The sequence below is a fragment of the Ornithorhynchus anatinus genome, chromosome 7, assembly GCF_004115215.2.
Source record: "Ornithorhynchus anatinus isolate Pmale09 chromosome 7, mOrnAna1.pri.v4, whole genome shotgun sequence".
Classification (NCBI taxonomy): Eukaryota; Metazoa; Chordata; class Mammalia; order Monotremata; family Ornithorhynchidae; genus Ornithorhynchus; species Ornithorhynchus anatinus.
In genome coordinates this window covers 30,128,473-30,142,630 of record NC_041734.1, presented here as the reverse complement: position 1 = coordinate 30,142,630, position 14,158 = coordinate 30,128,473, and the positions used below count along the sequence as shown (strand labels likewise).

General features: G+C 38.8%; 1 protein-coding gene across 5 annotated transcripts in view; it reads left to right on the top strand.

Annotated features, from left to right (window-relative positions):
* SPAG16 (sperm associated antigen 16) overlaps positions 1-14,158 on the top strand; it is a 772,121-nt gene that overhangs the window by 420,653 nt on the left and 337,310 nt on the right. For 4 of the 5 annotated variants that reach the window (XM_029068266.2, XM_029068265.2, XM_029068264.2 and 1 more), the window contains one exon: positions 8,938-9,064. In XM_029068266.2, the coding sequence (XP_028924099.1) occupies positions 8,938-9,064 (127 nt within the window). Of the gene's footprint in view, positions 1-8,937; positions 9,065-9,635; positions 9,706-14,158 lie in introns of those variants that run through there. The other variant, XM_029068269.2, reaches the window with a different exon arrangement.

Below are 14,158 nucleotides of genomic sequence, written 5' to 3'. Positions count from 1 at the left end.
GCACATAGTAAGCACTTAGCAAATACAATAAAAAATATAATTAAAAACCACACTATGTAACGGATGGTCTGAACAGCTCAATGGTTCCTCAACATTTGAAACCATCACAACAGTCTGTTATACCAGTACTTTTGCTCAAACAGGATGGTGTTTTTCCTGATGATGCTGGATGCAGAGGAATGGAGTTTCCCAGCAGTATAGCAGCTCTTTATGGATCCCTCCTTAATGCCTTATTATTCTCACCTTTGTCTGGCAGTCTACTGAAATCCATGCTGTTCTTGCTCTATATAAATAAATTGTTTATAGCTATGTACATAAATGCTCTACATCTCATCCCATGATTCATCTAGGGGCATGAAGATTGCACATACAGAATGGACCTGGACTGTTGCATCTTTCAGGCAACTACCAGGGGCCAATAAAATATTTACTAATAGAAAAAACATTATGGTTAAAAAAACAACTTATTTTGAAGTCTGAGACCTTAATAATGTTACTATCTGAATACTAAAGTCATGCAAATTTCACTTATACTTAACATACGGCAAATACAGTGTTTATTGATATTAAGTAGAAAGTAAAGCAAAACAACTCTTTCATGTCTAAAATATAAGAAACAAAAAAAACTGAAAAATGTTAAAATATTAAAATGATGGGTTTGTACCTTGTGGCTTATTGAATTAAACCTTCAGGGAAGCTCATTCCCTCAAAGATTCCACTTGGGAATTGCATTTAAATGAAGAGATCCTCATTGTTTTTCATTTTTCTAAAAAAGCTACAGTGTAATGTTCAAAGTATGCTTTATTACCAGATAATGAAACTGAGTATTTAGGAGAAATCAACTCATTTGGCTTTATAAGAATATTAATAAAATAAGTAAAGTTTATTCTAGCATGCAAAGGCAGCGTCTAATCATTAAACCTTTCCCTACCTTCTAAAATTGACTAAATAAAAGTTGACCTGTGGCTTCACCATGATGATTGAACATATACAGAAGTACATGTAACATACAAGTCCATGCTGAGCTTTGCAGCAGACTGCATGGGTGGGAAGGGAAGTAACAAGCATCACTCCACCTGTGGGTGTTGCTCACCCACAGGTGGGTGTCTATTACAGTGAGCCCGGCTGTGGGTCTGTGGAGAGCGATGAGCCAAGGGAGGTCTGCAGAGAGACCCAAGCAATGAACTCAGATCTGCTCATACAGAGAATCTTGGGAAGCATTTGTTAGGAACATGAGCTAACGATCTGCTCCTTGCTTGGACCAAAACCACAGGCACTGATGTCAATAGGGACCTGAGGTGGGAGGAGTTGTGGGGAGATTCTGTCTAACACTTCTTCCTTCTTCAAATTCAACAGAGCTGAGCTCTCCCCTTTTTCAAAACCCCACTGAAATCATAGTTCCTCCAGGAGGCCATTTCCATTAGGTTTTTTGATTGCCCCTGCTGTAATAATAATAATAATAATAATAATAATGATGTTGGTATTTGTTAAGTGCTTGCGCTGGGGTAGATACAAGGTAATCAGGTTGTCCCACGTGGGGCTCACAGTCTTAATCCCCATTTTACATCTGAGGTAACTGAGGCACAGAGAGGTTAAGTGACTTGCCCAAAATCACACAGCTGGTAAGTGGCCGAGCTGGGATTAGAACCCGTGACCTCTGACTTCCAAGCTGTGCTCTTTCCACTAAGCCACGCTGCTTCTCTATCCCCCATACTGTCTATTCAGCACTTCTACAGCCACTTTAACACTCAGATCTTCACAACTTCTTGTAGCACTTTTGTCCATCTCCTATTCCTTAAGCACTAACTCATATATATATATAGTGTCTACCAAGTCTGTTGCTTGTTCTTCCCCAAATGCTTAGTACAGTGCTCTGCACCTAGTAAATGCTCAATAAATACCATTGATTAACTGATATCTCCTTTTCCTTCTTCCTCCCATCTATAATATGTGTTAGTTTTTGCCTCCCCTGTTAGAGTATTTTATACTCTCCCAAGCACTCATATAGTGTTCTGCACAAAATAAGGCACACAGTCAACTCTCTTCCCCCATTCTAAGCTTCCTCTTCCACTACAACCCAGCTTGCACACATTGCTTCTCTAATTCCAATTTATTCACTGTGTCTCGTTCTTGTCTCTCATTTTGGACCCCTTGCTCCCACCCTCCCTCTTGCTGGTAACTCCCTTCCTCTTCACATCTGACAGAGCCCTCCTCTTCCCATCTTCAAAGCTCTAGTAAAATCACATCGACTCCAGTGAAACTCCCTGGTCTAATCTGTCACCCCCTTGCCCTAGGGGATAGAGCATGGGCCTGGGACTCTGAAAGTCCAGGGTTCTAATCCTGGCTCCTCTGTTTATCTGCTGTGTGACCTTGGGCAAATCTCTTCCCTTCTCTGTGCCTCAGTTACCTCATCTGTAAAATAGGGATAAAGACTGTGAGTCCCATGAGGGGTAGGGACTGTCCAACCCAATTTGCTTGTATTCACTCCAACACTTAGTATAGTGCCTTGCACATAGTAAACACTAAACAAATACCATTATTATTGTTATTATTCCCTTTTCCCTCCCTACCACTTCACCTATGTACCTGTGTCCATAGTCCCTAAGTACTTAGGTACTTATGACCCACTGTACCAGGACATATGTACACATCCTTTTTCGCCTCCACTAGCTCCATAAGCTCCTAGAAGGGCAGGGATTGTTTTCTATTTATTCGCTCGTACTCTTCCATGCACTTAGTACAGTGCTCTACACAGACCAAAAGTTCAGTAAATGCCATTGATTGATTGGCTGAGTTTTTTCAAGGCATCTGTCAAGTGCTTATTATGTGTCAAACACTGTTCTAAGTGCTGATAGACACAGGTTAATCAGCCTGGACATAGTCCCTGTCCCACATAGAGCTCACATTCTAATAGAGATGGAAAACAGGTATTGAATACCCATTTTACAGTTTCAGGAACTGAGGCACAGAGAAGCTAAGTGACTTGACCAAGGTCACACAGCAGGCAAGTGGCAGATCCAGGACTAGAACCCAAGTCCTCTGACTCCCAGGTCTGGACCCTCTCCATTGGGCCACACTAACTCCTAATTGGCAGTAGGTGCTCAATGGATAATGATAGCTTGATTGATCAAGGTAGGAATGTGTTGCTTCTCTTCTGCCTTTTGTTGAATTTGTCTAGTTGCCATTGCATCACCTCTCAATATACTGTTTTCAGTAATTCAGATTTATAGATTGATTCCTGCCTTATATCCAGGTAGAATCTCCAAATCAGAGAATCTTAGCAATTGGCAAGAAATATGTTGCCCATTATGAATCATAGGTTATTTCATAGACTACATTTGCATAAGATACAAAGGGGATAGGGTATACAATTAGTTGAAACACTAAAAGAGTGTAAAACCATTTATTTAATAAAAAAGCACAACTTCCATCAATATGAAAAATTAGCTGATCATATTTTTATTCCTAAGTGAAGGAAATGTTCAGGTTTTAAGACACCTCAGTACAATTATTATTTGTTAAACAGGGAAATATTATTGGCCTAGTTCCTGTTCCTCACCCAACCCCATTTCCAACTGAAATTTATGGGAATTATACCTACATAAAAAATGGTGGTATAAGCACCAAGAAAAACAGGCAGGAAAAGTAAATCTTAAATTGAGTCATCATGAATCATAACGATTTTTTTGAAAAACAGTATGGTAAATTTAAGAAATTATTTTCATATCAGTGTCTAGATTAACCCAGGTTTGGTTTCAATGAAATAATGGATCAAGGGGAAACTAAGCATGGTCATAAATGATAGTGTGAGTTTTTTTCCTGAAATATTGGTAGTTTTAAATCGTTGACATGAATAATCGGATATGTCATATGTGAATCTACCAAAAAATAAAATAGGGGTCATAAAGTGTAAAGACATGATAAGATATATTTATAACCTCATAAAATAAGCTGACACTTTAATGTCTTAAGTCAGCCAGCTTCTAGATGAGCCCATTGATCTTGGGTACAAACCTCTGTTCTCCACTTGAATGTGTAACGTTTTGGAGGTAAAGTCGTCTAGTGAGTAAGTGATAAGATGGGATCCTGGTTGGTGATATTCTGTGTTCAAAAAGCACAAATCCCTCAGCTCAATGAGAGTTAAGACTATAGTTATGCAGGTTGGGGATCCTACAGAAATGTCACTGTAATACTTACTGCAATTACTTAAAAAATTAGTATGTGGTGTGGAACTTTGAGGTGATGGTAATAAAAGGTAGTGTTTTGTGGCTATAAAATCAAGTTTTGATTTAGTAGCATTTTCAATCACATAATTTCAGAGGCAATTTTTCTAAAAGGAAGTTTTGTTTAAGCGTTTTAATTAGTTTGGTGTTTATGTCATTGCTTTAGGGAGGAAACAGTAGTAAACTATTGTAAACACTCATTATTTCATATTCATGTTAGAAAGACCCCTTCCAAATGACCTCATTTTATGGGTTAGCAAGTGAATTATGGAAACAGGAAAGCCAAGGCTATTGCATGAACGGTATGTGTTCATTTTTTAGAATTGTAGTCTCATTTCAATTTATTAATACTTGAGAAAACACTGAATCATATTGCACCCTTTTTAAAATCAATCAACCTTCAATTTGTTTGAATTTTCATGACCTCTCTTAAACATTAAATACTTGTTGAGAACTTCAGTGTGAAGGTAGTTTGTACCATATTTTTAGAGTCAGAAAAAACTATTATAAATTATTATTCTTTTCTTGTGGTAGGGTTACACATGTAAGCTCAGAGAGGGAAAAAAGGCATTTAAAAGAATTGTTCTGAGAAAAACAAAAAAATGTGGATTCTTTCTATCAAAGGATTCTTTGAGCTCCTATTGAGTGCTGGACACTGTAATAACTATTTTGGAAAGTACAGCAGAAGCAAGACACACATAGTGTCTACCAGCTGTACTGAGCACTCCCAAATACAGTGCCATGCACAAAATAAGTGCTTGATAAATACCGTTGATGGTTCCTGCCCTCAGGGAATCAGGGAAGTGGGGAATAAGAGAATAGTAAATTCAATCAATCAATAAATCTTATTTATTGAGTGCTTACTGTATGCAGAGCACTATGCTAACTTCTTGCGAGAGTACAGAACAACCGAGTTGGTAGACACATTCACTTCCCAAGAGTTTACAATATAGAGGGGGAGACAGACATTAATATAAATAAATGAATTACAGATATGTAAATTAGTGCTGTGGGTTGAATAAAGGGTCGAAATCCAAGTGCAAGGGCAGTGCTGAAGGGAGTGGGAGAAGAGGAAATGAGGTTTTGGTCATGAAAGGCCTCTCGTGAGTGATGTGGTTTTATAGTCTAGGAAGTTGGTGAAGGAAAGGTAGGGAGCCTGTTTCAGAGCAGTTCACTAAGGGCTTTTATTTTTAAATGGAGTATTTGTTTCCTAATGAAAACACACATATGTTTATTTGAGCAAAACCTGCCTGAGGAAAATGTTTTATATTCCCTTCTTCCCCATTCCCCCACTCCCTACTGAGGAATAGTTTTAGAAATGCTGCCATAGCTTTGTCAAAGAGCCCAAGAGTTGGAGGATGAGGTGAGGAGGCAGTCTGGCCAAAGGAGTGCTTAAAAATCACTGAGCCCCATGACTGTAAGCTTGTGGTGGATAGGGAATGTATCGGTTTATTGTTATATTGTACTCTCCCAAGCATTTAGTATAGTACTTTGCATACAGTAAGCACAGTAAGCAAGAGAAGCAGCGTGGCTCAATGGCAAGAGTCTGGGCTTGGGAGTCAGAGTTCATGGGTTCAAATCCCAACTCTGCCACTTGTCAGCTGTGTGACTGTGGGCAAGTCACTTCACTTCCCTGTGCCTCAGTTCCCTCATCTGGAAAATGGGGATTAACTGTGAGTCTCACGTGGGACAACCTGATTATCCTGTATCTACCCCAGTGCTTAGAACAGTGCTCTGCACATAGTAAGTGCTTAACAAATACCAACATTATTATTATTATTATTATCACTCAGTAAGTACAATTGAATAAGTGATGAATGACTGTGAGCCCCATGAAAGACAGGGACTGTGTCTGACCTGATTGGCTGTCTGTCATAAGTTTTGCAAGGGAGAAGGTGAGGTAAGCTGAGAATTATTAGGTTGGAAAGGTTGAGGAAAGGCTCTTTTTTGTTTAGGAGATGGTGGTTTTTGAGTCCAATGGAGTCTGCCGTGCAGACCCTCTGTCCTTTCATTCATTCATTCAATAGTATTTATTGAGCGCTTACTGTGTGCAGAGCACTGTACTAAGCTCTTGGTATGTACAAATCGGCAACAGATAGAGACGGTCCCTGCCCTTTGACGGGCTTACAGTCTAATCAGGGGAGACAGACAAAAACAATGGCAATAAATAGCCATTGAGAAGCAGCGTGGCTCAGTGGAAAGAGCATGGGCTTGGGAGTCAGAGGTCATGAGTTTGAATCCCAGCTCTGCCACTTGTCAGCTGTGTGACTGTGGGCAAGTCACTTCATTTCTCCGTGCCTCAGTTCCCTCATCTGCAAAATGGGGATTAACTGTGAGCCTCACGTGGGACAATCTGATTACCTTGTATCTACCCCAGTGCTTAGAACAGTGCTCTGCACATAGTAAGTGCTTAACAAATACCAACATTATTAAATAGAGTCAAGGGGAAGAACATCTCAGCAAAACAATAGCAGACAAATGGAAGCAAGGTGATGTACATCTCATTAACAAAATAGATCGATTGGTGACATAGTAGCAGTGAAGGATGTGTCTGTTTTTTGTTATACTCTCCCAAGCGCTTAGTACAGTGCTCTGCACAAAGTAAGCGCTCAATAAATACGATTGAATGAATGAATGACCTGGCGGATGCCTGGGGGTTGTGACCCTCTGGATTCCAGAGCAATTGCAATTATTAGCATTACCATTATCCATGAAGCAGAAGGGAAGAAAGACAGGTGGGATCATGGGTAATAAAGGAAAGGGGACAGGAAAATAAGGGGAAAGGAGAAGAAGCAGATGAGGGTGACAAGGGAATGACTGAGAATGAGATGACAGCAGTGTGGGGTGGCCATGCAGACCAGCCTCACAGGACTAGCCCAAAGGTCCAGTCCCTTGGACCGTCCTCAACACACCTCACCTTTCCCTCTCCACACCATGGAGGAAGGAGCTTTAGGGTCTAGTCACAAGCACGGCTTCAGCCCTTGAGCATTTCACCTCTTCACTTTGAAAAGAAGGATTGACAGAAAGGGAGGAAGGTGGGAGTAGGGAAAGAAGAGGTGATATAATAATAATAATAATAATAATAATAATAATAATGTTGGTACTTGTTAAGCCCTTACTATGTGCAAAGCACTGTTCTAAGCACTGGGGTAGATACAGGTAATCAGGTTGTCCCATGTGAGGCTCACAGTCTTAATCCCCATTTTACAGATGAGGTAACTGAGGCACAGAGAAGGCCCACAGTCAGCTGACAAGTGGCAAAGCTGGGATTCGAACCCATGACCTCTGACTCCCAAGCCCATGCTCTTTCCACTGAGCCATGCTGCTTCTCTGGAAGGGGAAGGGAGAGGGAAAGAGTGGAAACAGGGATGGGGGTGAAGGGGGAAACACACTTTAGTGATTTTAAAGATTTTAATCAAAGTGCAGTTTAATTGGGGGCAGGGCTGGAAGTTGAGAAGTTATGTGCCCGGAGGCTGGCGGTGTGTATTTGTGTGGGGGAGAGAGTGAGCTGCAGGAGGAACACCAGCCCTATTAGTGATTCCAGAATCCCATTGCCCACTGCCCCCTAGTATCCACCAGGAATAAAAGACCTCAGCCCAGCCTCCACTAGACTCGAAGACCACTGACACCTAAACAAAGAAGAGCCCCTCCCCACCCTCTTCAACCCAACAATTCTCAACCCACCCCACCATCTCCCTTGCAAAGCTAGTGACAACCAGCCAATCGCTCCTAGTGTCCAGTGACTGGAGCCACATTTTTAAGATGAAAAAAACAAAACCATGGAGAACGCCAGATGCCAGTGTTGCTAATACTTCAGCTTTGAATGATCTTCACTGGGCCAGATTTTGCCTGTAGAAGATATTTCCTACAGAAGTTTATAGCCCACAACCACTGGGCAAAATAATGTCCATGCTGGGTTACATATTGGCCCTGAGTAGGTAGTCTCATTACTATACTTCCATAGGCAGATAGTGTTTCACCATTGGAAATATCATTAACAATATGAAGGTTAGGTGTGTACAGTGGCCAGGCACCTAGAAAGGTTAGGTGATTTTAATTAAAGTCCTGAAGCTCTTACAACTCACTCTATGATCTGGTGAAATGAATGTAACCTCTCAGTTGCTTCATTTGTGTTGAGGCTAATTAGATTTGTTTCTGACTCCCTAGCTGTGAGGTAATAAGGTAGTATTTAGTGTTTTTCAAAATAAAGGCACAAAAGAAATTCAAGGCAAAATCATGATGAATTATTATATAATCTATAGTTTAGGAAAACACTTCTGGACTACAAATTAGGTGATAATTTATTTTTATGGCATTTGTTAAACATTTACTATGTGTCAAGCACTGTTATACAAGCTAGGGTAGGTACAAGTTCATTAGGTCAGACACAGTCCCTTTCCCACATGGGACTGACAATCTAAGTAGGAAGGAGAATAGGTATTCCCATTTCACAGTTGATGCACAGAGAAGTTAAGTGACTTGCCCCAGGTCACACAGAATGCAACTGGCAGAGCTGGGATTAGATAGAACCCAGGTTCTTCTGACTCTGAGGCCCATGGAAACATCTGTGCTTAACTCTCTTGGCTTTTGCTTATTTTTCTTCCATATGAAAATAAAATTTCAACATTCAGTGCAGAAAGCACAGAAATCATTGAAATGCTGATTATTTTCCTTTTCATTCTAACCTTCACCATTGCCTTTGTTTCATCTACAGTGAAAGATGCAGATACACCTTACGTGGCCACAGCGATTCAGTCAATAGCATTGAGTTTCTTCCCTTCTCCAATACCATTCTTACCAGCTCTGCAGATAAGACCCTGTCTCTCTGGGATGCCAGAACGGTAAGCAAGTCTTTTGGTCATTTTCTTAAAGATTTTTAAAACCCGCCTGTCACTTCAGGGAAAGGAACCATGTGCAGTATGCCTGGGAGTTTAAAATGCCAGGGAAGCTGTGGTGTTTTGCAAAGACACTGGACTAGCCAACCAACATTATCTCTATCTTGAGAGTGTAAACTCATCAAGGGCATGGAATGTGTCTTTTACATTGTTATATTGTACTCTCCCAAGTGCTTAGTACAGTGCTGTGCACACAGTAAGTGCTTAATAAACACAGTTGTCTGACTGACTATCCATTTTCCTATACTCCAGCAACCGGGTATCTGGTGAATTCAGGTAAACTAGTGAAAAGTTCAGATCACCCTCTTCATTCATGGTAACGATATTCGCTCCATTCATCTAAAGTATATAGAAAAGTGGTTAGCATGATCTCTTTACATAGTTTCTATGCATTGCAATTGAATTAGATTAGTCAAAGAGCCCTGCCTGGATCCCCTTTGGTATACCATCAGTGATCATTTAGGTTTTTTAGTACATTTGGCATTTCTCCCTGAAAGTTTCTTTATATCTTCATCAGGTCAGAGCGTCATGAATTGCTGCAGTGTGCTTTTCCACTTTGCTGCAAGTTTTATTTTTTTTTATTCATGAGTCTTTCATTCATGAGTAAATTACAGATATAATAAACCAATCATGTTGGTGTCACTATGCTGTATCCACAGTTTGATTTGCTCCTGGACAGTCTATCAAAAAATCAATCGTATATGTTGAGCATTTACTGTGTGCAAGAGCACTGTACTAAACATTTGCGAGAGTACAGTATAACAATAAAACATAGGTGGTAGACACGTTCTCTGCTCATGATGGGCCTACAGTCCAGAGGGGGAGACAGAAATTAATATAAATAAATGATAATAATGATTATGGTAGTTGTTAAACACTTACTATGTGCCAGGCACTCTATTAAGTGCTGAATAATAATGGTACTTGTTAAGTGCTTACTGTGCGAGCACTGTTCTAAACCTTGGGGCAGATACAAGTTTAATCAGGTTGAACACAGTTCCTGTCCCACATGGGACTCATGCTCTTAATCCCCATTTTACCAATGAGGAAACTGAGGCCCAGCTAAGTGAAGTGATTTGCCCAAAGTCACACAGCATACATGGCGCAGAGCCGGTATTAGAACACTAGTCCTTCTGATTCCCAGTCCCGTGCTCTATCCACTAAGCCATGCTGCTTCTACAATGGAGACAGTAAATTATAGATATAATAAATACATTATGAATATAATAAATTATTGTTAGATTAATTTTTAGATTGTTAGATATTGTTAGATTATTGAGAAGCAGCATGGCTCAGTGGAAAGAGCATAGGCTTGGGAGTCAGCGGTTATGGGTTCAAATCCTGACTGCCACTTGTCAGCTGTGTGATTTTGGGCAAGTCACAACTTCTCTATGCCTCAGTCACCTCATCTGTAAAATGGGATCAAGACTGTGAGCCCCATGTGGGACAACCTGATTACCTTGTATCCCCTCCCAGCGCTTAGAACAGTGCTTGGCACATAGTAAGCATCTAATAAATGCCATTGTTATTATTATAAATTTAATACAGATATGATAAATTAATAAGTAAATTGATAAATCTATCAATCTGTGGTATTTATTTAGTAATACAGTGATCCATTGAGGTCCACGGTACTAAACATTTAGGAGATTCCATGAGAGCAAAAGGCAGATTCCCTGCCCTTAATTGAGAGGTAAATGCTGAAAGAGGATATAATCAATGAAATGCATTGTATAGGCCTTAGGTTCATCAGTGATCCCTTCTTCTTATTTGGTAAATTCAAAAATATGTTAAAAATTATGATAATTATCATCACTGTGTATCTTTACAACCATATAGCCTGGTGGTGTTTTTTCCATAGTTCTTTATAGCCCCAAATTGACAAGTGACATATTCTAAGATCAAGGGAGCAAATCAGGGTAATGCAGAAGGGAATGGGAGATGAAGAAAGGAGTGTTCAGTCAGGAAAGGCCTCTTGGAGGAGATGTATCTTCAATAAGACTTTGAAGATGGGGAGAATAATTGTTGGATTTAAGGAGGAAGGGCATTCCAGGACAGAGGGTGAAAGTGGGAGAGAGATTGGTGGCAAGATAGAAACCAGAACTGGGATATACCCAGTGGAGCAGATTGAGAAAATTTGGGTAGTGAGAGGAGGAATTAAATAAACAATTGGCAGTGCACAACTCAAGAAAAGGCCAGAATTTTTTTTAAATGTGCTCTTTGAGAAAGAGAAAGAAATTAGTTATGAATTGTTTATTTGAGCCACATAGAATTGATTGAATTAACCATCAACTCCACCTGCAAATGGTAAGGAGAGCTATCTACCTGAGGATGCAATTTTAAGATTCCAAACTTCATATTAAGGTAATATGAGAAAGTTAACAATAAATCACTGAGATGGAAAAATTTTCATTTAGCAAACCATCGTGGAATTTACAAAATAGTTGCTCTCATTAAAAAGCACTAAAGCAAAGGACATTGTTTCAATCTAGATTAATTATGTTTAGAGAAGGTAGATCATTTGTTTTTAAATTGACATGAAAATTCTACCTATTAAAAAATTAAAACTGCTTTGGAACAAAACTGAAAAAAATGCATTAACATTGTATTAGACACATTTATTTGTTTTGTCAGGGTCTACTATCTCTATTAAAGCACAGTTTAATTTTACAGATTCATTTTCAAATTTACATATACACATTGACTCTATGACATTTTGAGTATGTCAGAGGATTATTTTATATTCTAAACGTGCTTGAAGAGGTTAATTTAAAATCATTCATTATGAACACATTATTTCCTCCAGAAACTGACAATCACATTACTCTAAAGGTTGGATTCTCCAAGAATATTAATAGTTTGGTCTTGTTAATCAGGTTAGAACAATGCAATTTCTCACCTCCCTGGATCAATTAGTATTAAAGCTACACTTAACATGTATTTTTAATGAAACACGAAAATTATACAGTGGATTGTTTGCCTATGAATTGGCCCTACACTGTCTTTTCACATTATGAATAACATCCTACTCTTAAATCATTAACTCAGACCAACATTTTATCATCAAAGATAATGAATGTAGTGACCTGTAGGCAGTTATCTAACTTAACTGGACAGATTAGCTCTGAATAATGTGCAGTATGGGAAAAGAAATATAAATCCCTGTGATTAAAAACTGAGGCTATAAAACAGCTTTCAGTGTTTGGAAATGTATGAAGCTTTACAGGGTTACTTGTAGAGTTTTTTCTACAAGACTATGAAAAAATAATCATTCTTTCCCTAAAAGAAACTGAAGAGGTTGTGTCTTTTTAGGAATTTAAGTAGTGAATTTTAATGCAGAACACATTGAGAGTGGCCTTCCAAGCCAGTGTAGAAAACCCTTGCCATCAGTGATTCAGAAACCTATTTGAAACAAGCAAAATTGACAAACTGAGCAAGTTAGAAAAAACTATTAAAGCTTTTTCTAGTTTAAAAGGATCATTTTTTACAGTGTAACGTGCATTCGAATGAGTGCAATTTCCACCATTCCCAGAAAATAAAAGTTTTCTCATCTTCTCCCAACCTATTCTTCTTTGAAAGGATTACTATAATGAGCCACCATCTGTATCAACTGTTTCTCTTTTCCTTCCTCCTGCTGCTACTGTTTGTAAATACTTTACATCTGCCTGTTGTCACCATGAGATTTCAACCTTTTAGATAGCAGCAACCATGTTCTCTCTTAAGAGCCTGATACAGTGATCTCAGTGACTACAATGATGATGATGATAGTGATGTAAATAACTCCAAAATTTGTTTAACCCCCATTTATATCCCTCTATCCATTCACCTACATTTTGTAGTTCTAACATTTTCATTGGAATTTTTCTCCATCTTATCCAGATAAACCCAGAAAAGTTTTACTCTTCACTCATAACCTTACTCACTCCCATTTCTCCAGGTCCTGAGTTGGAATCATTTTTGATAGCAACATTCAATCTGGTGCTGAATACTCCCACCCTTTCTCCATGATATTGTCCCATTCCAACCTCTCCTTTCCACTCTTCAAGCTACAATATTTACCAGGCTCTCACCATCCTCAAAACCACTGATTTAAAGCTCCTCCTCATGAAAGGCTTCACCTCCAACATTTTCCCCATCTAATCACCTAGCTTGTAAACACTTTTATCGTTTTCCCAATTCCTGACTGGTTCCTAGTAATGAACACTTCTTTCCACTGCCCTTATTCATTTCTGTTCTCCTAATTGCCTATTTCATTCTAGTGAACTAAGTCATCAGTTCACCATTTTTAATACTACATTTGTATGCCACCCATTTCCTCCAGATTCACATCTCTCCCTCATTTGAATTTTTTTACATGGTCCCTTCAACAGAAAGCCTATCACAATTAAGATACATTTAGTGATGTTACCTTCAACCAAAGCTAAATAATTCTCTTTCCTCAGTTTGAGCATGTAATCTAAAAGTAGCTTTTTTCAAATATCTGATTCTGTTACCACTTAGAATAAATTATTTTTGACGTAAAATGTTTCTGGACTGAATGAAACTGATTAAATATTCATATTTACCCCATCCCAGTACAAGGTTTGACATTCTTCCCAACTATTCCTTTAAAAATATTTTTTTGAATGAGCTTGTTATAATAGTTTGTCCCAGTCAAAAAGCTTTACAAAATTACTAATACCAATTATAAAATTTACAATCAGATTTTTACAGAACCTCATTGCTTTAATGGGATGATGGTAGATCACTAATATGAAATTTCCTATTTTTTTGGACATTATACATTATACAATACATATACATTATATTGTCTTCTTTTGATGTCCCACCTTTTAGAACAACCTTGGGGAAAAATAACAAATTTTGTCAGAGATCAACTTCAAGTGTGAGAGAAGTGGTGTGGCTTAGTGGATAATGTAAGAATCTGGGAGTCAGAACAACCTGGGTTCTAAATCCGAGCTCCTCCACTTGTCTGCTGTGTGACCTTGGGCATGTCACTTCACTTCTTTAAGCCTCAGCTACCTCATCTGTAAAATGGGG